The sequence below is a fragment of the Hemiscyllium ocellatum genome, chromosome 32 (genome assembly GCF_020745735.1).
Source record: "Hemiscyllium ocellatum isolate sHemOce1 chromosome 32, sHemOce1.pat.X.cur, whole genome shotgun sequence".
Classification (NCBI taxonomy): Eukaryota; Metazoa; Chordata; class Chondrichthyes; order Orectolobiformes; family Hemiscylliidae; genus Hemiscyllium; species Hemiscyllium ocellatum.
The window spans coordinates 15,455,267-15,481,149 of NC_083432.1; the positions used below are offsets into that span (position 1 = coordinate 15,455,267).

A 25,883-nucleotide genomic window follows, 5' to 3' on the forward strand; every position below is an offset into this window, starting at 1 on the left:
TTTTTCTTAGAAACTACAGAAGCCGTTTCCTCAGCACTGGGAGCAGGGGACTCATTATTGTGACGGTTCTGTTCTGGCCCTGGGGTATGTAGACCACAGGTTTTTACAAGGATTTTGTTCAGTGTTCCAGCTGAGAGTGCGTTTTGACCTCCAGCGAGAAAACCAGGAAACTGCAGGATAAATTTGGAAAGTCACTGGAAATGTTACTGTGTTAATTGTTAGCTAATTTTGTTCTCAGAATAGGAATATGTTACTTTCTTCCTTGTCAAAGAAATACCGTGACTGGAAGTTTGTTTTTATTATGAAGTGATCTGGCTGTTCAAAATTTTAAACCTCACGGGTTCAACCCTCCCGATACAGTACGAGTCGATATTGTTACATCTGCGGCGTTTTTAAACTACACACTTTCCACTTTTGTGGGCATTTTGGTGAAATGTGATGCTGGTTAGCAGCAAGCGTGTTTCGGGTAAACACGGACACCTTCTAACCTCTTTCATTGTGATTTCCGGGAACACGAGCGAAGCGTAGTGGCTGAAAACCCAATTTTGGTTTAGAAACAGACAATGAGAGGCAACTGTTCCATCACGCTGACTGCATGTATCAACTGTTCATTTTGAACGGGTTTTACTGAGGAATAATTCTGCTCTTGTAATCAGTCCTTGGGAGCTGGACAGAGTAGTTAGGAGGAAACTGTTCCGACTAATTAAGTAATAGAGAACGGGATGACCGGGACATAAACTAATTTGCAAAAGAAACAAATGCAAAGTAGGAATTTAAAAAAAACTCATGTGGTCAGGCTGCAATACAGTGCGTCTGCAATGTACTGTCTGAAAGTGTGGAGGCAGATTTAAATGAGGCGTTCAAGCCCCAGGATGTAACAACTTATAGAATCCCTGGGGCCGTATGCTTGTCATGTACATGTACAGTATATAATTCTTGTCATATTCATGTTCCAATTTTACAATTTGGTTAAACCACCGAATAGTGTTGTGTTCACTTCAGCATTTGTGCTCTTTTGTTGTGTTTTCAGTATTGTCTGATTTAAATTGTTTTGAAAGGTTCTAATGGATTATTTATGAAGAAAGTTCATTTTTGCAAACAAAACGCCAAGAGCGCATTAGATAATTGTTTGCATTTGTGGAGAAAAGACAGGAGAATAATGCTAAGTCATAATGTTCATTTTGAGAGACACAAAGGGACTTGGAAAATTAGTTCTGTGATTTGCTGCGGTGTCACTTTACCTTCGGTGCCCAGTATTCTTGGATGACTGTTGTTCAAGGTGACTTGTGGCCGGCTGTCTTAAACTTCCTCCAGTATGGCTTTTAACAACTTGGGTTGAATCCAGTGAAAACAGTCTTAAGTTCAGAAGGTGCAGCAGACTGCTGTGGAAGTTATTTATTTCTGGGACCTGGTTTTCTACCCAGCCCAGACATGATATAAAAGACTCCCTCTTTCTGCCATTCAAAGGCTCCTAAGTGGAATATGTGCAGGTAGTCTCAGCCAATTTCCTAGTTGGCACAAGCCCATAACATACAACCAACAGCAGCTTGTAGGTACAAAGATGCCAGTTCCACACGGGGAAACCACAGGCTGGCTGACGGTGAGGGAAGTCAAATAATTCACAGTGGCCATATAGGCTTCTTTTGCAGGGTGTTGTTTAGAATTATTTGTGAGCGAATGGCTCTTCACTCAATGTCTGGCCGATGCCACTAATCCTTACAGTAACTTATGTCACCTTGGTATTAAACTATTCCATTTCAAACTATTGTGCAGATTCACCAAAATAAAATGGAAATGTCAGCAATAATTTTCTTTAATGAGCAAATGCATTTTGTGGGACTGTCTAATTGATAAATTTGGACATTTTTGTGAGAAGAGCAGATTGGGCTGTACATGGCTCATTCTGTTGGATGACAGTGAGTTCTATGGAACATTAAAAACTGGGGTGAGACTTTGTTTGTTTGGCCGAATTGCCTGTTGGCGATGTGAAGACTGTGTAATACTTTTTTTATTATTTCTTTCGTCTCCTGAAGCAACTGGTGCCTTTTAATCAAACATTTCCATGAGTTTTTGACTGTGCATAATTCTTTTGTATATTGCTCAAATGATCATTATTTCTGTGAGCCAGGACAGTGAGTGCCACCAGTACACCAAAGGGGGAGGGGGGGGGGGGGCTTCACAGTCAAATCCAAGTGCACCCCATTATGCCAAAAATCTGATGGGGGCCATTAGCTAGCAATTGGGAATGGGGACCATAACACTCCACTATCAAACAACACTGGAGAATAGCAAACTCTGTCTTGACTAAAACTCCAACCCAACACTTTTTCTTTTTCTAGGTTGAGTTTACCTGGGCTGCAACAATGTGTTATTTCCCCCCTGGAAATCAGTCTGGAACAAGACACAGTTGATACTGTGCCTAATTTGCCTGAGTGAACTTTTGGTAAATTTGACAGCAACAGGAAAAACTGAACATGCACAAGATTGTCACCAACACACACTTCCTTGCCTGTGTGGACAAGCAGATCTGTAATTCTAAACAATGTAAAATGGCACTGCTGAATTGTTTAGGTGCACTGAGGGTCCATGCCCACCCAAGGTTAAAGTAAAATGACAGAACCAAAGGGAGCATCAGCAACCCCTCATCAGTGATGGTCAAATACCTCGATTTTATTGTCTTATGCACCTGAATGGTGGACGCTAATGTGTGGTCTCCATTTGTTTCTCAACAAACACCCAAAACAGATGATCTAGTAATTAATTGCTCTATGTGGAAGCTTGCTGTGTACAAATTAGCTGCCAAGTCTCTTAAAGTTACCACAGTGGCTACAATCCAACTGCAGTTGTACTGAGATGTAGAATATGAAGTCTTTCTACAGTTCTGAAAAGTAGCATGTGAAAGATGCAGATTGTGAGGCTGCAATGATGATATTCATAAGTACTCTGGACACTATATTATCATTTGGGGTTATTTCATAAGGAAGAGTGTGTGGAAATTTGCCTAGTTTAACCCTTCAGTGGATGAGACTGAATGCTGTTTGGTTTAAGAGAGCTGTTGAAGCCTTACACCCAAATCTGAGCAGAAAATATTGGCAGACACTCCTGTGGAGCACAAAGGCATTTCTGCAATATTGATGGTTACATCTTTGAAATGAGATGTTGAACAAAAGCACAGTTAAAAGCAGATTTTGGAGTCGCAGTTCCACTGCTGCTTGTGAGCAATGCTTTTATATTTGCGATACTTCTTTGCAAAGTATTTTAAAATTGAATATTTTGACTGTGACCACTCCTCAAAATTATTTAATTTGAGGTGAAGCACATTGGGATCTCATGTTTTTCATGTTATGAAACATAATGGCATGAAATTGGCATAGAGTCTCGTCTGCTGGGAATTAACACCGTAAAACAACAACGGTTAACAACTAAATCACACACTCAATACAGAGAATAAATCTCTCAAGACTTAAAAAAAACTGTGAGCACATTATGTGAGGACAATCTCTACCTTGCAATGAAGAACACAGTTATTCGAAGGAAGTGGAGAATCGGGAGTTGCTCTTCTTTTAAAGCAGAATGGAGAAGTAGAAAGGTAACAAAGGTGTTAAATTTGTGAGCAGTTTAGATTACAGTCAATAAGGAGAAAGTTGTTTTCTATATGTAGGTGGATCAATAACTGGAGGGAGCAGTCTTAATGATAATTGGCAAAAAAGAGATCTTTTTTGAAATATTGAGTTATGATGTGGAATACATTTGCTTGGAAGCAGATGTAATTGTAACTTCAAAAGAGAATTGAATGTATCTGGATGGAAGAAAACATTGTAAAGCTGTTGGCAACAAACAATGGAATTAAATTTATTGGATAGCACTTTCAAAGAGCTGGCAGAGGCATCATGGGCTGAATGGCCTCAGTATGTGGCATGACTCAATGTCTTCCGTTTCAAATTGGTATCTGCCCAATCGATTATAATTCATCGCTTGGCTAAGAAATCAAAGTGAACTCCTACTCGATTCTTTTTTTTTAAAATTTTCCTTTCCTTGGAATTTTATTTATATTGCTTGCATTCCAGGTCAACTTGAGATGGCAGTCAAACACTCATCTCGTCACACAGCTGAATCAGACATCAGGGACCAGCAGGAACTCCCAATTAGCCAGATGGAGAGCAAAAGGTCTGAGATCAGTGAATACAAACGCTGCACAAAAATGTGCCTCCCAGAGAAAGTTTTAACTGAAGGAACAGCAAAACAAGAAACAGATGAAAATGGAAGCAAATATTCATACATCGCACAGGCGACAGGTAAACAGAGAATCCTACTGTGTTGCATTGGGCTCGAATTACATCACTCACTATACAGAGGTTTGGCAGAAGTCAACTGAAGATTTGCCATGTCAGCATTTCTGTCTTTCTATAGCAGTGATGTTTATAGATGCCTAACACTGAGAATGTCAAGGAGCACACTTTTTTTTGTTTTCAAGTGATTTTATTTCTTCCTCAAAGGTTAAAGATCATTAACTATATATTTGTATGGATCTATTCTGAAATAGAGACAAAAATGAATACCACCTCATCTTTGATTATTGCTGTTGACAGAATAACAATCAGAATTGTTGATGTTCAAGGGCACCACCCACTGCTTCCCTTTGTGACAGAAGCATTGCACTATAGAGGAAGCATTCAGATTGATTCTGGGTAAGCGGGAAAAGAAATTATTGATGAGGGAATTGGAAATAAGTATAAAAGAAAACAATTCACCACACACTTAAAAAATAACAAATGACTTCTTGGGCCATCAGGTATCTCGGTTGCACATATCATCTATTAGTGAGACAGAGCCATCATTAATTCAAGAATTGCTTCCTACTTCCAAAATAACTTGAGATGATGTTGATTCCTGCCCTGTATAATTGACAAGCTTAGTTTTGGCAGCTTCCTCTGTTTAGATTAATATGGTACTTCTTAGTAGCATTAGTTGGAGGCACCCTTTTGTGCAATGTGTAAAAGATTCTATGTTTCTCTTTATAGGTGTGGGGAACCAGAAGCTCATTCCCAGTTGTGAGAAGCCGCAGTTTATTGCTACACCTAACAGTTACAGGTAACGGGTGTCCAATTAAATACAGCTTCAATGCAGTTATTCCTTCATTAAAGGAGAAGAGGTGGCTTAGAATTGGACAAATGTTAGCTGTAATGGAATAACACAATTACTGACTGATTAGCTTACTAATGGTGAAAGATATATTTAGAAAAGACCATCAAAACTCAACGGAATGCAAGCCAAATTTCTGAAACCTGTCCAGATTAAGAATTACATTGAATATATTTGTATGTAAATACAAACAGTTGGATTGAGAAAGTTATTGTTTTAAGTTGATATTGTACTGTGGACTGTAGAAGTGAAAATGATGGCTGTGAGATTGTCACAGTTGAAATCACATCAGTACTTATGTGTTGACCAGATTTTTTTGTTTGTTTTCTTAGTAACCATGCAGAAAGATTGAGCTTAGAAAGTATTCCAAATAATGTGGCAAAGCTCGTCAAAGGACAACTGCCCCGGTTACAACAGGACCATGAACTTCATAAATATCCCAGAAGGAAGCGTGGGAAGAGAAAATCCAAACATAAGGTCAAGGGGAAGACCAAAGCTTCGCAGAATCGATCAAAGACCCCTGAGCAGGAGAGCTGTCCTCCAATACCAGTTCAAGTATGTGGTACCCTTTCTCTGGACCTCAGTTTGTACTCCTGTTTTAGACTCCTCTGTATCCTTACACTGTGGTCTTCATCATTGAATACAGTTTCCTGAAATGAACTCCGATTCCAATTTGTCACCTTTTAAGCCAAGCAGAAAAATCTTGGAATACTCAGTCAGGCAGCCCCTGTGATCAGAAAAACAGAGGTAACGTCTGTTGAAAAGTAACTTCGTTTTGCACCCACTCCTCACCATTGTCCACTTTCTTTCATAGTAATTAGCCAAAGCATTCACCAAAAATGGCGGAGGTGGAGGTAGACATGTTTTAAAGTACTACAGAACTTTCTGTGGGATTGCATGTTGAGGTAGTTGGGAAATTATTATTTGATCCTGGAGATTTTAGGACAAGTGGCATCACAAACCTTAACAACCTCCTAACTTGACACCTATTTGATAAAGGATTTCTACCCTTCTTTTGTCTTTCTCATTCTAAGATTACAAACAGTGACCTACCATCTTTGTGAAGCAAACTTGAGTCTGTGTAGCCTCTGGTAATTCTATTCTGGACTGTAGGGGGCTTTTGTGTTTTTATAATGGAACTCCATCCCTGTGATAGTGAAATGTCATGTTTTCTATTTGCAGGAAGACGATGCTGACAACAGCACCTCTGACTTTTGCAGCAGCACTACCATCAGTGGCAGCAGCTGTTGTGATCTTGAAAAAGTTCACCTCCGCACAGTCGAGAGAGACTCTCATGGGTTCTGTGGGATGGGTCTGCAGAACCGCATCAGGGAAGATGAAAAAATTGAGAATATATTCTACAATATTCAAAACTTGGAAAACACGGTGAAAAAATCTAATGTCAGGCCTATACCCTCGTCATCAACGAAGAATAGCGGCCTCATGCACAATATGGCCTTTCCAAAAGTGGCAAAGAATTTAGACTGGAAGTTACACACTGGCTCTGTTCGGCAACATGAATTAAATCAGATTGATCCAATTGAGACATTCAAAAAGCAGGAACTTTGTTTGAAAAATAGTGCAGCTATGCTGTACATCAATGATGAAGGAGGAGACACTGGAATAAGGATTCCTGATTCAATCAGTGCAGAAGAGACCTCTCCTCCACAATTCTCTGCCAACCACAGTGATGCTAGGAAGGGCTATGTGATCTCTGACAGTATAATGTACTTGGGAAATCATGCAGTACAGTGGGAAAACTACTCGGATAGGTGGAAACAAAAGGAAAAGTTTCCAGAAACTAATGAAGGTGTCCTTCAGCATGAGGTAAAAAAGTACAACATTTACAAAATGCTAAATTATGCTGTTACAGAGTGCAATGTTGGTAATCCAGTCTGATGTGGTGTCTTTGTTTAAGACATTGATGTATTTGAAATACCAAAGCCTCTGTTACTCCAAATAGGGCTCTCCTCTGATTCTTCACCAGCTGAACCTAGATCGAGCTTTAATTGAGGTGAGAAATAGGTAGTGGAAGCATTGGATTGATCCAGAAGATTCCCTTTTGAAAGTCCCTTTTCCATCCACTTCAGGACAGTGTGGTGTCTCATCCAAACCATTTGCTGGAGCTGTCCGATGGATTTGTCAAACTAAGCATTGACTTAACTCCTATTCATTGGTTATTGAATGGCATGAGCTGTGATTCAGGAGGAAACTGGTTACAAATTCTCATCGGTTCTGGCTGGTCTGTAATGTTCAAAAGACCTAAAAGAGAAAAAGTAACATGTATTTTACACGGTCCCTTTCACATTCTTGGGCTTCCCAAGTGGTCGTGTGTCAGTTCTTTCTTGAAGTATAGTTAAATGAGGGAGTCAATTTGCACAATTAGTCTGGCAACCAATTGTCAAATGAAAGACCAATTTATTTGTATTGGTGGCATCAATTGAGGATAAATATTGGCCAGCGCAAGCTCCAGTTCGATCCAGTGGAGTTCCATTGGATTTTTATGCCCATCTCAACAAATGAGATGTTAATTTCATGTCCCATCTTGAAGATGCTGGCTGCATATGCATGGGATCATTCAACATACAAATGCCTAACTCGAGGGCATAAACTGATGAACTCAGGCAAGCCAACACTTGACTCGGCTGATAAACCGTTGCTTCTTTTGAAGAGAGTAGCTTTCCGCATTTGAGAAGAGGGGTGTTTTTCCTTTATGATTGCCAGCAGTAACACAGTCGGCTTTCAAGACTTAGAGTCTTGAAATGTGGAAGCTTTCTCTGGCTGATGTTGTGCTTTTATAAATGAAACCTGCATTGAAATTCATTTCTTTTTCACTGTCCAGAAACTGCAACCTGTGGACTGTCAGTACAAAGAAAACAGGCAGTGGTCGCTCATCTCCAGCCCTCTGGGTGTTGGAACCTTTGGGGAAGTGTATGTTGCAAAGGATCATTCTACTGATTTCACCTGTGCTGCTAAAAGGGTAGGTTTGTACAATTGTAAATGTTATTTTTGGGAAAATAACTAGGCAGTATTTTAATTAAATAACTGGAGTACAACATGGAAAGAAATCATTTGTTTGACTCAGTTGGTTTACGTGGTGAGCAGTTCAGTTCTATGGACCATATCTAATTGCCCAGTCTGCCTACAATGCTAGATGCCTCTATGCTAAGGAAGGTTCCTCATCATGGTGCTGCAAGACACTGTGGAAGGGAATCAGTTAGGCAAGGATAGGACTCTGTTCAGTTCTCCTGCCTTCCACAGTTGGAAAGCTTTGCTATCAATACTTACATATGGAAAATGGCCAGCTCAATAATCTGACAAGATATCACCAAATATGCAATGGAAGGAGAAGTAATGGAAGGACAATATAGTATTCACAGGAGCCTTGGGCAAGAAAGTGTGGCTAAGTCACTTAAAGACCTAGAGATGTACAGCGGGAAACAGACCCTTCGGTCCAACTCGTCCATGCCAACCAGATATCCTAAATTTAATCTGCCAGCACTTGGCCCATATCCCTCTTCAGCCTTTCTATTCTTATACCCATCCAGATATGCCCATTTAAATGTTGTAATTGTACCAGCTTTTACCACTTCCTCTGGCAACTCATTCTCTGATCTTTAAAAGTTTTGTAGTAGAATGGAAAACACTTTGAGAAACTGAAACATTTGGCATTACAAGAGAAAGCTGACATCAAGCAAATCGCAGGTTGTTCAGCCCATCAAGTCCACATCAACCCTCTGAAGAGTATCCCAGACACACCCATCCTCTTTCTCCTATCCCTGTAATCCTGCATTTCCCACGACTAATCCACCTAGCTGAACACTATGGGCAATTTAGCATGGCCAGTTCACCTACCTGCACATCTTTGGACTGTGGTAGGAAGCTGGAGCTGGAGGAAACCCAAGCAGACATAGGGAGAATGTGCAAACTCCACCCGAGGCTGGAATCGAACCTGAGTCCCTGGCGCTGTGAGGCCGCAGTGCTAACCACTGAGCCGCTGTGCTACCTCACAGCAGTGAAATGGCAGTGAAATTCTCCAACTCTTCCAGTTTACCATATTTCACCTGTAAGACTTGTGTGCATCAATAGGATTTCTTGTTTAATTTTTAATAAAATGAGCGATCAAACAGTGTTAATCTCTCAGCAGCACCTAAGTGGCCAAATAGTAATAACAGTGCTATTTGCATCGAATCCTTCGATTTCGGGTTGATAGTTTTGCCTTGATAGAACTGTAATGTATATACAAATAACGGGTTTGAGAACGTACTGTCCATTGATGCTTTCCAGATTCATTTGGCTAATTTCCAGCCACAAGAGTTGCTGACCTGGAGCAAGGTGAACTCCCGGCGAATTGTTCCACTCTATGGGGGAGTACGAGAGGGGGAAATGATCACACTTTTTATGCAACTGATTCAAGGTAAGATGCAAATCTTGGTATACACATCACTCCCATCTGACACATTGCGAATCATCTGCACTCCACTTCTACGAAACACATTATTGCATTCAAGCAGGTAGAATGGATTAATACTCCTTCTTGAAAGACTTGGGGAAATATATTAAGAGTTGACGTGACATGACACTATGTGCAAATTGTCAAATGGTGGAATGAAAAGGGAAAATAATTAGACAAGTTGGTACTGCCAAAGTACCTACACCATTCCTGTCACCTCAGAAATTAATTTTTGTGTGGGAAGGTCCATGGGTAGCCTTCATGATTAACTGACTGTCAATTAAAGCTCTTAAATGAGCAGTTAATGATCTCCACTCCTCACCAGTCTGAGTTTTTTGGGAGGGAAGCCTCCATTTTGTCCCAATCAGGAGGCCCAGACTGGGAACAAGGAGTGAGCTGTTAACGCCACCGCCTACCCATGTGGTTGGTCACCCCACTTCTAGGATTCCCTCAGCCCAAAAGAAATCCTCCTTGCCATTGCAACCTTTCAATGTTGAGCCCAGGCCTCTAGCCACAATTGATAGCCCTGAGGTTCCTGGCCTCTGATTGGCCAGCAGAATCTGGAAAGGTTGGGCTTCATTGAGAGTCCTTCTAGGCCAAGAAGTCTGCCAATCAGCTTTTACGTAGCTGATTGGATATGGCGTTTTTTTTTTCTTGCTGATGAAGGTGAGGTTTTGGCCTTCCCTGAAGCTGCTTTGTGCAAAGAGCATTAACATCGATAGGAGGAGAGAATCCAGATAAATTGCCACATGGTGGTTATCGGTGTTAAGTTTAGGTTTTTATAAAACCATGGCTTTTTGTTATTCTGATTACCTTGATCTATACTGTCATGTTTAATATCTCCAGTCCAATATATGTAGCTACAACTGGATCTGCTCTGGGGCTCAGTCTGCATTTCATCAGGGTTGAGTCCAGTGCAGACTGGGATGTGGAAAATCTCAGTCAACTGGTTTAGTCCCATTGCTGGAAAATACAACAGATGGTAATAGTAATCGCTTGCTTTTTACAATCTATTGTGTCATCACAAGTGGGCTGTTATTGTATTTTGTTCATATCCTGGAATGCCATTTGTGAGATTTGTTGCTTGTTTTAGGTGGATCCATTGCACAGCTCATAGTGAACAAAGGACCTCTTCCTGAAGCTCTGACTTTGCATTACACTGGGCATGTCCTGGAAGCACTGGAACATTTACACTCCCATGGAATTGTGCATGGAGATGTTAAAGGTAAGGTCACAGCTGACCACTCCTTCATATTCCACTCTCTTCATTACTGTTGATTTAGGCTTCTATCAGGAAGTATATTTTTGATGTGTTAACTTAGACTCATCTTTAAAATGATCTTTATTGCTTCAATCCCTTTGATATTATTGTAAGTCTTAAAATGAGCATTATTTTTTGACGAGACATTGCAAGCTGACTACTGACCTGAAAGATTCTACCCAATATTAATCATTGCTTTGTTGTATATTTCTCAGCGGACAATGTGCTGATATCGCAGAGGGGTTTGGAGGTTTATCTTTGTGACTTTGGACATTCAACGCAATTGAAATCAGTGGGCAAGAGCACACCGCATGGTAAGAGTTAATTATATGCATTGGTTGGACACACTGAGGTGGATCTTAACAAGAAAGTAGCTCAGAAAAGATGTGGGGCTGGGTGGGGCAAATGGAGATGGGAGAGAAATTGGAAGAAGATAACATGAGGATTGGGGTTTAACATAGTCCATAGCAGCTTATCCCGGGCCACACAAGTTTGTTTCAATTATGGGGTCGGGTGTGCTATGACATCACATCCTGACTTGAACCTGAACCTTTGGACTCACCATTCTGCCACAAGACTGGTGGGCTGCCAGTTAATGCTGGTGAACTGCAGGTGAGAAAGCCAGAGCTGAATGTCTATAGACTTCCACGTTTCAGGACAAATGGTTCTTCAGTGACTTCCTGTGTTGGATTATGAGTAAAACGCATCTGTTATGTGCAAGGCTTTTGGACAAGCACTCCTTCAGAACGTTGTGGTGCACCTTTTCAGGAGGTCCAGTTGAATGCAGGCACCTACTGAGGAATAGCTGAATACTCCCATCTGCAAGCAGTTTGATTAAGTCCATTGGAACTTCATTTTATCTCAAAGGGAGGAGGGCAGCAAATAAAATCCTTCTGTACTGTTTGGACACTGTCCATTTCTCTGTTTTCAGCGTGCCTCCGATGGAATTGTTTGTGAGTAACATATGTTTAATTCCTCATCTCTCTCTACAGGCAGTCACTGCTTTGGGACAGTGACACACATGGCCCCAGAGGTCGTTGCAGGCCAGGGATTTGATGTGAGAGCAGATAGCTGGAGTGTTGCTTGTATGATGCTGCACATGTTAACTGGATGCCACCCCTGGAAAAATGTTTCCACAAATCAATTGCTGCTTAAGGTGTGTTTTAAGTTTAAAATGGTGTAGAGCAAAATTTGTGGTAACTGATGAGTGCAAATGGATAAGGTTTTATATCGAGGAAGCACCATGCTGTGTTAATTGGAGTTTGTGTGCGTGACTGTCCCTGCTTGAAGTGCCAACTGGCTTGAGATCCCAGACTTAAATGGAAAGATGCTAAGCAGCTATATGTTTTCAACACTATGAAGGCTGAAGTTCAAATCAATTTGAGCATTTATTCACTGTGCTGCAGTAGTCAGCTGAAAAAATATTGTAGCATTGCCAAGCCCCCAAAACTCCTCCACGCCCTTTCCCAGCCTCTGACACTGTAACTGGATTCATACGATGCCACAGAAAACAGCAGCTCAGGCCCATGTGGATACTTCCCATAACTCAAATAACTGTCTAAATAATACCTTGTAGCACAATTGGCCTTCTGAATTTCATTCAGCTTCCGGCAAACCCAACTTCTGTTACAGCGCTTTTAAATTTATAATTTTGTTCATTGTTGAGCAACTGTTTTTAAATTTAGTGTCCCACAGATAGTAATATGATTACACGTCACCACTGACTTCCTGGTGTGTTTCCCAACAGATTGTGACACAAGATCCTCCAGTGGATGAAATCCCGCCCACGTGCAGTCCACACACGGCTAATGTCATCAGGGCTGGTTTGGTGAAAGACCCACAATACAGAGCTACAGTATCTGAACTCCATGCCCAGGTGCACAGAGCGCTAGCCGTACTGCGACAACGTAAGTAGAGGTTGATGGCTCACGAATTGCCTTCCTTTAATTGAAGCTGAGTATGTTTGTCTTGTGTTTGTCAAGCTCTATTTTTAATACAATGTAAAATCCTCAAAACACCCAGGGAATGTCTGTATCTTTCACCACCTGGGTTTGGGCTGTGCCCTGTCCGATGATATGAAAATCTCCTCCTCTTGACGTCAGTAAATGTCCGAAGTGAGCTTGCAAAGTCTCAACCAAATTTCATTTTGCCTTCTGTCTGTTTCTCTGAGCTGCCTACAACTGCTGCCTCACAGCACTAGAGACCCGGGTTCAATTCCCGCCTCAGGCCTCTGACTGTGTGGAGTTTGCACGTTCTCCCCGTGTCTGCGTGGGTTTCCTCCAGGTGCTCCGGTTTCCTCCCACAGTCCAAAAATGTGCAGGTCAGGTGAATTGGCCATGCTAAATTGCCCATAGTGTTAGGGGCAGGGGTAAATGTAGGGGAATAGGTCTGGGTGGGTTGCACTTCAGCGGGTCGGTGTGGACTTGTTGGGCCGAAGGGCCTGTTTCCACACTCTAAGTAATCTAATCTAAAAAAAAAGTGGGCACTCCATTGTTAATCTCACTTGCAGTAACCTTGAGCAGTATGAAATGTCAGGCTGAGGCGAGTAATAAGTTCTGTTTGGAGGTGTGAGCACTAAGAAAAAAATTCTTCGAGGGAGTATTGGTTGGGGTTACAATTGTTTACACTTTATATCAAAGACATGGATGACAGAAGTGAATGTACTCTCAACAAGCTTTTAGTTGGCTCAAAAATAGCTGGCAACGCAAGTAGTGAGGATGACACAGGGCATCTACATAGGGACACATGCAGGTTAGGTGAGGAGGCAATAGCTTGGCAGATGGAATATAATATGTAAAATGTGAAGAGCAAAGGAGCTGAATATCATTTAAATAGAGAAAGCTGCAGCACAGAGAATTGGGGTCCGGGTTCGTAAACTTCAAAAAGCGAGCAGCCATGTTCCTTCCCCGTAGGGAAGGCAAATAGAATGCTAACTTTTATTTCACGTGCATGTAATATACAAATAGGGAGGTCCTGTCAAATCAATTCAAGGCACTGGAATAACGTGAGCAGTTTTGATCTCCTTCTCTGAAGAAATATATCATGGCATTAGAAGTAGTCCAGAGAAGGTTCAAAAACAGAAATTGCTGGAAAAGTTCAGCAGGCCTGGCAGCATCTGTGGAGAGAAATCAGAGTTAATGTTTTGGAGCTGATGATCCTTCCTCAGAACAGTTTCACTAGGCTGCTTCTGGATATGAAAGGATTTTCTTCTGGGGAGAATTGGAGTAGGTTGCAATGTAGATTCAAACCTTTTAAGACTATTTATTTGGTAAAGTTTAAACACATTATCCAACAGAGTGAAGTACATGTGATTCAGTCCACGTAACTACCTGCTTACATGTTGAATAACCTTACATTGTGATGTCCTTGAAAGGGTGTGACTCGGAGAGTTCACCTAAAAGTGGGTGGAAGTTAGTGTCTCATTGAAAACAGTGACACTGGAACTGCAAGTGTGTAATATTTGTTTATTTCCCAAGTTTTTTTTTAATTTTACCCTCATTTGAATTGCAGGGGCTACAGGTGGTTCTCCGACTAATCCTGTTCAAAAAATGACTGGTGCTTCTAAGTCAAATGATGATGGTTGTGATGGTGGAACGACTGCCCTGGCACCGGACCTGAACGGTGGACAGTGTACCACAAGAGGCCGGCCTCCTCCTGGATCAGAGCCAGTGCCAACCAACATTGACTCAAACAAGCACCGATTCTGTTACCTGAAGGGAGGTCCACTCAACGTGGGCAAAGTGGGCTCAGTGGAAAATCTGACCAAGAAAACTTTGCCACCAGCCTACCAAAGACGGCCTCGACCCAAAAACCTAATTCGACTCGCCTGTAACTTTAGCCAGCTGCTTCTGCGTGATGAAGAGATTCAGATCCCTGAGGAAGTGACTGAGCCCTTCAGTGACGAAGAAGATCTGTCCACTCCCTCGCCACTATTGTCATTGCCTTCATTTCAGAATAACGAGGCAGACCGGAAACTGTTGGAAGAGTATGGGAACCTGCAAAAAGGTAAACTGAAGTGTTTTAAACTTTCTGAAATAATGAGAAAAACGATCAGACTCTCATCCTTTGGAAGGATTAAGTAATAAATTCTTTTGATTATTTGGGCTGTAGGGGAGAGTATCTGGTGTGTGTGCAGCACACACACACACACACACACACACACACTAAAACATAGCAATTTTGATGACCAGGGAATTTGTCTGGCACTGCCTCAAGCCAAGTACGAGTGGCATTGGCAGAAGCCTATGGGTTGGTCAACTATCATCAGGAGAAAAGGTGCCAGTGTTTATACGTCAAGAATATATGATTTACCATAAAGTGCTTTTGGACATCCTGAGGTGTCAAAGAGGCGATGCTATTGCAAGGTTTCATTGAGTAATTAAAAAGTGCAGGTGAGGGTAGAATGCGGATATCTTTTTCTGTTTTGTTGTGAATGCACTATTTTCCATCAGTATTTTCTTAAAAAAATGATCATAATCCTGTTCTTTGTGACCTGTTTAGCCAGAAAGACAGTGTGGCCTGTTGTTAACATGCAGACTTAGTATCTTGACTGTTCATTTTCCTCATAATCTTTTCATTTGATGTTTCAGAATTTTTACTTTACAACTTATCGCAAGTGTTTCCAGAAAGGTTGGAAGATCACATATTAGATGTATTAAGCAGTGACGCATACAGCATAATGGAAGACTATGATAAGGTACAACTAATCTATTACTAGACTACGCAGATCGATTTACATTATCTCTCGCGAAAGACTTAGTCAAGGGCAACAAGCCTATGGGAACAGCATGCAAACAGCATGTAATTTTAAAACTATATGGTGACTGGTTAATATCGCGTGGCTTTGGGCAGGAAAAGTCAAGAGCAGAGGAGAAATTTTAACTCAATCTGCCAATGGGAACGAGCATAGAGAATACTGGAGAAACTCAGCAAATCTGACAGCATTTGTGGAGAGAGAAATCACTTGATTTCGATATGACTGTTCTTTGGTTCTGAACTCAAAGTCAAAACTTTAACTCTCACTCTTTTTGCAAATACTGTTAGACCTGCTGAGTTTTTTGAGCACTTCCTGTGCTTGTTTCAGATTTCCAGCAACTGTAGTGTTCTGCTTCTACCAATTGGGAAATTGGTTGGCTAATCTCCGCCAATCAATGTATATTTAATTTCCACACTCTGCAATTTCAGTGCTGCATCTGACGTTTAACCAGAAATGTACTGCCTTTTTTTTTCAGGATTCCCAAAAAGGAATGCCCAGCCTCAGTGGAAACTACAGTTCTGGAATTCATTCAATGTCTTGGAATAGTCTGACTGATGGCCATAGTGTCAGCTTTAGTCTCAGTCAACGACTAGATCACCAGCAGGACATGCCAAGTCTTTTCAATGGTAAGATAAGCACTTTCAGAATGCCCATTTGAAAAATGTATAGACTACAAATGGCCGTCTACCACTGTACAGTCAAGCTTCAATTGATGTTTAGATGACATAGTGAATCATTCATGTGTATTGACCTATATTTTGTGAACCTTAAGGGAAGTAAAGGATAAAAGGTCGGCACAATATCGAGGGTCGAAGGGCCTAAACTGTGCTGTACTGTTCTATGTTCTATAGTCAGGGAGGAATGATCCTCATCAAAGTGGAATACACAAAAGATGGAATTAGTCTTGGACAGAAGATTTTAAAATATGGAATTGTGAATCCACCAAAAGAGCTGTGGCTACTGTCAATCAGAAACAAAAATGGGAATTGCTGGAAAAGCTCAGCAGGTCTGGCAGCATCTGTGGAGGGAAATCAGAGTTGACGTTTCCGGTTGAGTAACCCTTCCTCAGTTCAGAATTTCCCTCCTCAGTTCTGAGGAAGGGTCACTGGACCCGAAACATTAACCCTGATTTCTCACCACAGTCGCTGCCAGAGCTTTTCCAGCAATTTGTTTTTATTTGTGAATTAGTGACTGATCTGGATTTCTTTTGGCTACAATTGAAAAATAATTTGCATGAAGTGCAGGATGCTGGTTGGTTTGCTGTCACTCAGTGCCGAGGACTAATTTCATCTTTTGTAAAAGTTTTGACTAGTGTAGATGAGTAAACCCAGGATTCCACTTGCCAATATGTTACACCAAAAGGATTGTTTTTTTTTAAAAAAAAGGTTGAGATGAGTCGAAACCTATTTAAACCTATCCAAATAAATATCTAAAATTTAAATATTTGGAAAACATTGAGAGGTAGAACAATGCAAAATCCATTTACTCTTTGATATTGGCTATTAATATACAGAAAGATGGGCTATTTCTTGACTTTAATCAGTGAAATAAACTAGGATAACATTATTTTCATTATTTGATTCTGGAAACCTTGTTGAAATAGAAGGAATTTAAAAATAGTGAGAAATCATGACATCAGTCTCACACACGGGTGTGATGGTCAAAAGTTAGAGCATGTGGGTCTTGTTAATAATTTTTCGTATCTAATTTAACATGAAAATAGGTTGATGAACAATTTCTTTTGATTCCTACTGTTGTATTAGTTGGGTGGGTGGAAGGGGATCACAGGAATTTTGATGCTGTTAAATGCTTCTGATTAGCATGGCCTGGTCACATTCCTTGTCTGGCCTGTGTTGAGAAATAGGAACATAAACGCAATTGTGCAATTGGTCCAGGGTAGATTAGATTAGATTACTTACTGTGTGGAAACAGGCCCTTCAACCCAACAAGTCCACACCGACCCGCCGAAGCACAACCCACCCATACCCTACATTTACCCCTTACCTAACACTACGGTCAATTTAGCATGGCCAATTCACCTGACCCGCACATCTTTGGACTGTGGGAGGAAACCGGAGCACCCGGAGGAAACCCACGCAGACACGGGGAGTACGTGCAAACTTCACACAGTCAGTTGCCTGAGTCGGGAATTGAACCCGGGTCTCAGGCGCTGTGAGACAGCAGTGCTAACCACTGTGCCACCGTGCCGCCCAGTAGGTAGTTGGATAATGATCATTATTGAATTGATGGGGCAGGTTCAAAATACTGGTCTTTTTTTTAATTTTATTTTTATTTTATGTTTCTCAGCATCTGTTGCCTCCCTCCCAGGCCCCCTCAAGTGGTTAGGGAATCCCAAAGGCACAGCTTATTGCTGACATCTTCTTAAGAGGACGCGTCCATTCCATGACACTGAAAGGAAACGGAAATGAGAGGGCCCGAAACCCTTCCTCTACATCTATTGTGAAAGCTCAGACCACAAGATTCGGATGAATCACAAGTGTAAAGGTGTCAAAATCTAACCCAGTGACTGAACAAGATTAATGATATGGCAGTGCAGAAATTAAGCATTTGAAGGCTTGGTAGCAATTGTTTAGGACAGCTGAAACAAAGCCACTGAGTTCTTCTGATTAAATAAGTGATTTCTGTTCTAGGAGTTGAAGCTAGAATCCACACGTTCAGTGGAGAGTGTCTGATTGTACATGATATGCGAAGAGCTACTGTTGGCCAGGTGGCTACAGGAATCAGTAATCTGGTAAGTTTTTTTTTGTTTTGAAGGACAGTATAGTTTGTCATGTTGATGCTCCCTGTCGGTTATGAGGGAATCGGATTAAAGGGTTTTTCCTAAGGTAGTTTATGGATGTGAGGGTGTGTGCAGAGCCATTTGGATAATAGACAATAGGGTCAGGAATAGGCCATTCTGCCCATCGAGCCTGCACCACCACTCAATATGATCATGGCTGATCATCATCAATCAGTATCCTGTTCCTGCCTTATCTCCATAACCCTTGATTCCACAATCCTTGAGAGCTCTATCCAACTCTTTCTTAAATGAATCCAGAGACTGGGCCTCCACTGCCCCCTGGGGCAGAGCATTCCACACAGCCTCCACTCTCTGGGTGAAGCAGTTTCTCCTCATCTCTGTCCTAAATAGTCTACCCGTATTTTTAAGCTGTGTCCTCTGGTTCGGCACTCACCCATCAGCGGAAACATGTTTCCTGCCTCCGGAGTGTCCAATCCTTTAATAATCTTATGTCTCAATCAGAACCCCCCCCTCAGTCTTCTAAACTCAAGGGTATACAAGTCCAGTCGCTCCAGTCTTTCAGCATAAGGTAGTCCCGTCATTCCAGGAATTGACCTCGTGAACCTACACTACTCTCCCTCAATAGCCAGAATGTCTTTCCTCATATTTGGAGACCAGAACTTCACACTGTACTCAACCCAGGTGTTGTCTCACCAGGGCCCTGTCCAGTTGCAGAAGAACCTCTTCGCTTCTATACTCAATCCTTCTTGTTATGAAGGCCAGCATGCTATTAGAGAGAGAGGAGCTATTTTTGCTGTTTGGGACTCTAGGTTTTGCCAAAAATGGAAGGAATGATATCAAGAAAATCTTGCAGGCAAAGGCTCATAGAAATTTTAAACTCCTTTCTTATATGTTATGCTAAATGAATTGTCAGTTTTAAATCTTGAGATTGTTAGATTATTGTTCACCACAATCATTAAGAGAAATGGGAAAAGCCAGGTATATGAAGTTAGGTTACGTATCAAGTTTGATCTTACTAAGTGTGACACTCTCTAAGATTAAATGTTTGAAACTGTACCTACTGTTTTTAAAACTTGCAATGACAGTTTAGTAAGAATATTTAAATTTTGGTACAGGAAAATAAAATCCCAAATTTTAACACGTTCTAATTTATGAAGTTTCAATCCACAAATACAGACATTGAAAGCACTAATGTCTGTCTTGTTCCTCATTGACAGATCCAGATTCCTAGTTTCTCGCTGGTGAAACAAAATGGACATCCTATTTCCCCAGACTTTGAAATTCCAGATTCTGGAATTGACCTGCGGTGCACTCCAGCTTCCAACTACAGCAATTCCTGGACCTGGAGGGTTAAGGACGGAAGTCTAAATTTCAAGTCTTAATTTAATTTTTCTGTATGTATCTTCTGTATACTGGGATGATAACTCAGATTTGTTATTTCAGTCATCAGAACTCAGATTTCCTTAACCACTTGGATCCTCAAACCACGAAGAAAGTCCAAACTAAAACTCAAACCTGGCATTCTAAAAACTAGTTTATGTTGAAATTCCTAATTTGTTGTGTCCTTTTAAATCCTAAATTGGATTATTCGTTACATACATTTCTTTAAGGAAAATAATTGTTACTTATTTAGAAACTGTGGAATTATGAAGAGATTCAGAGTATCTAATTGTTTGCAAGTACAGGAAATCCCCGTTTATAAGTATGTAATATAACACTGGCAAATATTATGCATCTAAATAACTGAATTATTAGGGCAATAAGTTGCTGAGAGTTTGCTATTGTCAGGCAAATAACCATAATCAGTGGCAAATAACCATTCTCAATGATATGCTTTGGGGTTGAATTTCCATGGAAAGTTACGAGGTGTTTGGTGAAGTGCATTAGGGGGCTGGGTAATCAGAAGATCAAAATACAAGATAATTGGTCGGGAAAACGTTAGGAGAAATTTTTGCTTTTGTTTTTTTTTTGCAGCTAGTTGTTATAATCTGGAATGCATTACCCAAAGGGCATTGACAAAAGATTGTACAATAGCTTTCAAAGAGAAATCAGGTCAACACTTGAATGAAAAAACATTGTAGGAGATCTTTTGTATGTGTGGACTAGTTATAAGCTGTTTCAAAGGGCACAGATGTGGGGCCAAATAGCCACCTTCGTTACACGACTCTCCGGTCATCTGTAATAGCAGAAGGTCAACAGAAATACTGGATAAGCTTTGTTAACATTTACCCTATTTCTCCAGGGCTTCTGCAGATCTTCTCATACATATATTTGGTAGAATCCCCATGGAAATCCAAGCCAGTTTAGTGTCTCTTCATTCGAAGCATGCCGTAAATAAGTCTAACAAGCACTCTAACATGGAACAACAAAGGGTTCCATTGGCAATGGTGCAGTGAGGACTGGTTGCAATGGTGAAACAGTTCTACAACTGTAAAGCTAACCTTCAGAAACCAGGGTGTACCATTACCCCTGTGTGATGCTTAGTATTTGCTGGTTCAGATTCCACGCATCAGTGACTTAAATACACTTTGGAAAATTACTATTTATTCAGTTTGTGCAAATGGGTTTTCAAAAGCAGTTTGACCTAATGCTTGCTTTCATTTTGCTGTTTCAATTATAAGTTTTACAATAACTTCCAGTTATGTTTTAGTATTATAAGTTTTGAATGTAATGTATGAACAGTGCTTTCATTCCTTTAGATTGTCCTTGGTGTCATAGAGGAACAGAATCACCTTCAGTTGATTCCAAAATAGAAGTCAACAGAAGGAGATAGTACACTGGACATTGTGAGATAAGCTAAGCGTATTGGCTTTCTGGCCACTTCTCACTGTTCTTGCCACTGATACAGTTATCAACCTTGATAGGTCTGAGTTCGGTTGTCTCGATGGGTTTTTTTCTCCCCAATCGGTTGAGTTGAGGCTGCTCAAGCCTTTCACAACGTAGTGTTCAGTGGGGATGTATCAGGTCATGTGGGCCGTGGAGGCTGAAGAGCAAACTGTTGGTCACCATGTGGAGTCTGTCATCCCACTGAGTGTGGCAAGGGGTGAGCTAATCCACCTTGTGTGGGGTCATGGTGATGCATTCTTTCCCCATGAAAAACATTACTTTTGTGTCAGCTGTGGTACAACATGGTGACAATGCCACTGAGATCTGCATCCTGACCACTCGTCCCTTCCAAGAGGCAGACTATTGGGAAACTAAGCTGCCGCTGGATAGGATGAGGGAAAACTAACTCAAAGGTCTCACCTTTTTAGGAGAATAAAATAATGAGAAGCCATATTTTATTTTATTTTGTGTTCTGTGGAAGAACCAATATATTAAAGATTCTCATGACAGATGAATCATTGAGGATCACTACAGATGTGCAGCTTTGGTTGACTGGGGAAGACTCACTATTCCTGTACGTGTCCAGCCAAATGAGAATGATCTCTTTGCCACTGGTCAGTTCTAAAGGGATTTTCATTGCTGAAAAGTGCTGAAGTGATTTGACCAAATTAATTTTAATATGAAAAAGGCCTCCCTGGAGCTATCTTTAATAAGAAATAAGTGCATGTTAATGTAGAGTAAGATTCCTATCTTTGGCATTATGAAGCATTACTATGAGTTGTGGAAACTGAGTGTGTTTTCTATTTCCTGGGATTTATGTCATTCCTGAGATTAGTATGGGACTTTATAACTTGTGCAATCTCAGAATTGTATTTTGTAAAATGAAACAAGGGCTGGGCACTGGGACTTGAAAGAATATCTCTAAAATTACCAGTCTGCAAGACCACTTTGAAGGTTCTTGTGTTTTACCCTGCCATACCTGAGACAGTTTATAAGCTTTGGGGTTGTGTCACAGGTCTGGTTTGAACTGAAATTAAAGTATTGCTAGTTTCTCCTGAAAATCAGAACGGTCAGTTTTGAAGACATCGAACAGCATGGCTGAAGTGAATTTGAGTCAATGATGACGGCTAGTGTGCATGCCTCAACTAAAGTCTATTGGCTCACTATTAAAAGAAAATTAATAAAAAGACTGGTCATCAGTATAATCTGCCATAACGTCCATTAGCAGCTAATAACAGTCCTCTTTCCCAGGATTGAGTTTAATTGCTAATCATTTATATGGATCTTTTCTCATATAATATTTTTAAATGTATATATTTTGAAGTTATATTTTTTTGAATGGGAAATATAACTAATGTTATAAATAATATAGCTTTTAATCAGAAGCAGGACCTTTGCTGTACTGAAGGAACTTATGTCAAGGACTGGATTTTTGTGGAGTCGGGGAAAATGCTGGGCCAGACTCAAACGTGGGAGTTCCACCCACTTTTCCGAAGATCCAAGTCTTGTAGTGTGGTTAGTTGGATTGATAGAGGCTAGCCTCAGTATGTGGTAAAGGATAGGTTCCAACTAAGATGGACTGTTTGTGTCCTAATAGGAAAGGATATCTGTGAGTAAGAAACTTTTTAAGGAGAATTCAAACATTTTGACTTCATAACTAAACTTTACTGATTGGCCAATAATGAATAAACAGCATAGAGAGTTAATACCAGTCATTTTCAGTATTTTAATGCTTTTATTTATGCAGCACATTTTATAATGTAGAAAGTATGGTGGTAGTAGATTCAATAACTTCAATAAGTAGTTGAAGAAATACTTGAAGGAAGAAAGAGCATGGGAGTGGAATTAATCAGATTATTTTTTTCAAGAGCCAGCACAGACATTGTGACTTCCTCCCATGTGATGATTTTAAACAGTACAGAAAAATTCTGTTTTAAAAAAAAATCTCTCAACACCTGGTTATAGTCCAATGGGTTTATTTGAAAGCACTAGCTTTCAGAGCACCGTTCCTTCATTAGGTGGTTGTGGAGAATAATTAACTTTGTCCACCCTAGTCCAATGCCGGCACCTCCAAATCAAAAATTCTGTACTTAGTTAAAGTAGTTGAATATGTAACGTTCTCGATACATCATCTGATATTGTTCCCAGTACTGATGTATCTATAATTATCTTCTGCCTGTTGGCATAAAGCTCATAAGCCATACTTGAAACATTATATTTGGAAGGGCAGGGACACTAGAATCTTTTGCATATCTAAAATAGATGTATAGCTTGAGAGGCTCCCACTCCTATTGTTAGGTCTTTATTAAAATGCTGATGACAACATTACTGTGACTCTAGAGTTTATAATCTGGTTGTGCACACTGGTGTTAGTGCCACATTTCAAGTCTTGTGCCCTTCCCTATGCTTTTATTGAATGTGTCTTAAAATGATGATGCAACTGATTAATGAATGTAACCCTTTTTTTTGATGATTGTGGTAGCAATAACAAAGTAGTTTGTACTTTTATTCAGGGCATATTCATGATAAACTTATTTCATTAATGTAAACAAAGGATATCTTGAAATGAGTTAAAGAAATGTATTTTTTTTTGCCTTGCAATATCACTTTGCACAATATCATTGATTTGTACCCAGGTGAATTAATAAAGCATTTTTAAAGTTGTACTTTGTTTCACAGTACATTTCTCATTTGATTTGAGGGGAGTTGAAACAGTACTAGGCAAACTCACGGGCATAAAGGTTGACTAGTCCTCTGGACCTGATGGCCTGGATTCTTATGTTTTTTAAGAGAAGCGATTACAGAGGAATGCATTGGTTGCAATCTTCTTAAATTCCTTGGATTCTGGCATGGCCCAACCAGCTGGGATAACAGGAAATTTACCACCTTTTTAATAAAGAAATAAACAAGGAAAACAGAAAGCAGGGAACTATACCACAGTTAATCTAGTATGGTGGCAAAATTTGCAAATGACTTAATCAGTGAGTAAGTAAGTTGTCAAGAGGAGGTAGAGAGTCTGCGAAAGAATCCATACAGTGTAAGATTAAACAAATGGAAAATATTTTGAAGTGGAATATTTTGTGGGAAAATTTGAATTCGACTGGAAGAGCAGAAAAGTGGTATAGTAGTTTTAAAAAAATTGCTCAGAAACCTGGCAGCTTCTAAGAAGAAAAATAAAGTTGTTCTGAATAAGGGTCTGTGAACTTGAAACTCTATTTCTGTGCTTGGATGCTACTAGATCTGCTCAGTTTTTCTAGAAGTTTTTTTTTGTTTCAGTAGAAAACTGCACGTTAAGGAGGCAAGTTGTTAAGATCATTAATAAGGAACAATCCTCTTAAATCAGCAACCCATTGCTGCCTAATGAGAATCACCTCTGCCCAGAATTTTGATTAAGAGATGCAGGAAGTTATTCCCACTGTAAAAAATCGACCTGCCTGGAACTCCTAAACCAGTTTGCCTAATTTCTTACCATAATCTGTGTCATTCAGACCACAATCACCTATAATGCCAGAAATGATATCCTCCAACATTGTAAATAAAGACAAGCAAGAGGCTGGAAGAACACAGCAAGCCAGGGTTTTCATAGTAAATGTCTGTCTGGAGACTGTCACCAGAGATGGAAATGGACAGGTCAAGAAAGGGGAGGGAGGTGTCCAAGATGGACCATATGAATTTGTGGGAGGGGGGCATGGAAGTTGTGGGCACAATTGATGAACTATTCCAGTTCAGCCTGGGTGCAGGATGTTACGCAATGCAGTCATCGACGTAACGGTGGAAGGGTTGTGGCACAGTGGCTGTATAGGTACTGAAGAAGACTGTCCGATAGAGCTGACAAAGAGGCAGGTGTAGCTAAGGCCCATCTATGTGCCCATGGTTCCTGGATTTGGAGGAAATGGGAAGAGTTAAATGAAATGTTGTTAAGACACATATTTACTATAAACCCACAGACTCTCATAACTAGCTGGACAACATCTCCTCCCACCCAGCAGTATCCTGCAAGAATTCCATTCCGTTCTCCCAATTCCATTGCCTCCATCACATCTGCTCAGATGAGGAGACATTCCACGCACAAGCATTGCAGATTTTGAACAATGTGTTTTTACCTACTGTCATCCAGAAAACCTTCCAATTCACCTCTCCCATGCCCTGCTCCTTTACTGTAAACATTCCTCCCCCCCCCCCCCCCCCCGATCTGCCTTCTGCAAGGACCATTCCCTTTGCCAATTCTTGGTTTGTGCCACTCTCCCCACCGACACCCAACCCCCTAAAGTCCCCGGTACCTTCCCCTGCAACCGGAAAAGATGCAAGACCTACCAACCAGCACACCACCCCTCCCCGTCACCTCCAAACAGTCCTTCCAGGTGAGACAAAGGTTCATCTGCCTCTCCTCCAACCTGGTTTACTATATCCAGTGCTCCCAATGTGGTCTTGTCTACATCGGGAAGACCAAATGTAAACTCGGGACACGTTTCACCGAGCATCTCAGCCGGACCCACAGGGGCAGTCACCACTTATTTTAATTCCCCTTCACATTCCCTTTCCAACACGATCATTCTCAGCTTCCTCCACTGACGCAGCGAATCAGACCTCAAGTTGAAGCAAGATCTCATCCTCCGCCTGGGCAGCCTACAGCCCGGAGGACTCAACATTGAGTTCTCCAATTTCAAATAACCTCCCTTCGCAT

General features: G+C 40.8%; 1 protein-coding gene across 1 annotated transcript; it reads left to right on the top strand.

The window, feature by feature from the left end:
* Nucleotides 1-33: 33 nt before the first annotated feature.
* On the top strand, nt 34-23,763 carry map3k14a (mitogen-activated protein kinase kinase kinase 14a). The gene is made up of 16 exons (XM_060848841.1): nt 34-84; nt 4,068-4,295; nt 5,022-5,091; nt 5,475-5,697; nt 6,325-6,969; nt 7,985-8,122; nt 9,430-9,559; nt 10,689-10,820; nt 11,072-11,170; nt 11,849-12,012; nt 12,604-12,763; nt 14,367-14,861; nt 15,446-15,552; nt 16,088-16,238; nt 18,264-18,364; nt 19,591-23,763. The coding sequence occupies exons 2-16, from the start codon at nt 4,079-4,081 to the stop codon at nt 19,753-19,755; spliced, it is 2,997 nt and encodes a 998-aa protein (XP_060704824.1). The 5' UTR covers nt 34-84; nt 4,068-4,078; the 3' UTR covers nt 19,756-23,763.
* The last annotated feature ends 2,120 nt before the right edge of the window (nt 23,764-25,883 follow it).

What these genes read in the sequence shown, in the direction of transcription:
- map3k14a (XM_060848841.1), top strand. Translation starts at nt 4,079, where the DNA reads ATGGCAGTCAAACACTCATCTCGTCACACAGCTGAATCAGACATCAGG. An exon ending in GTCCTCCAATACCAGTTCAA is followed by an intron (nt 5,698 to 6,324) that starts GTATGTGGTACC and finishes TTCTATTTGCAG; the next exon opens with GAAGACGATGCTGACAACAG. An exon ending in GCTAGCCGTACTGCGACAAC is followed by an intron (nt 12,764 to 14,366) that starts GTAAGTAGAGGT and finishes TTTGAATTGCAG; the next exon opens with GGGCTACAGGTGGTTCTCCG.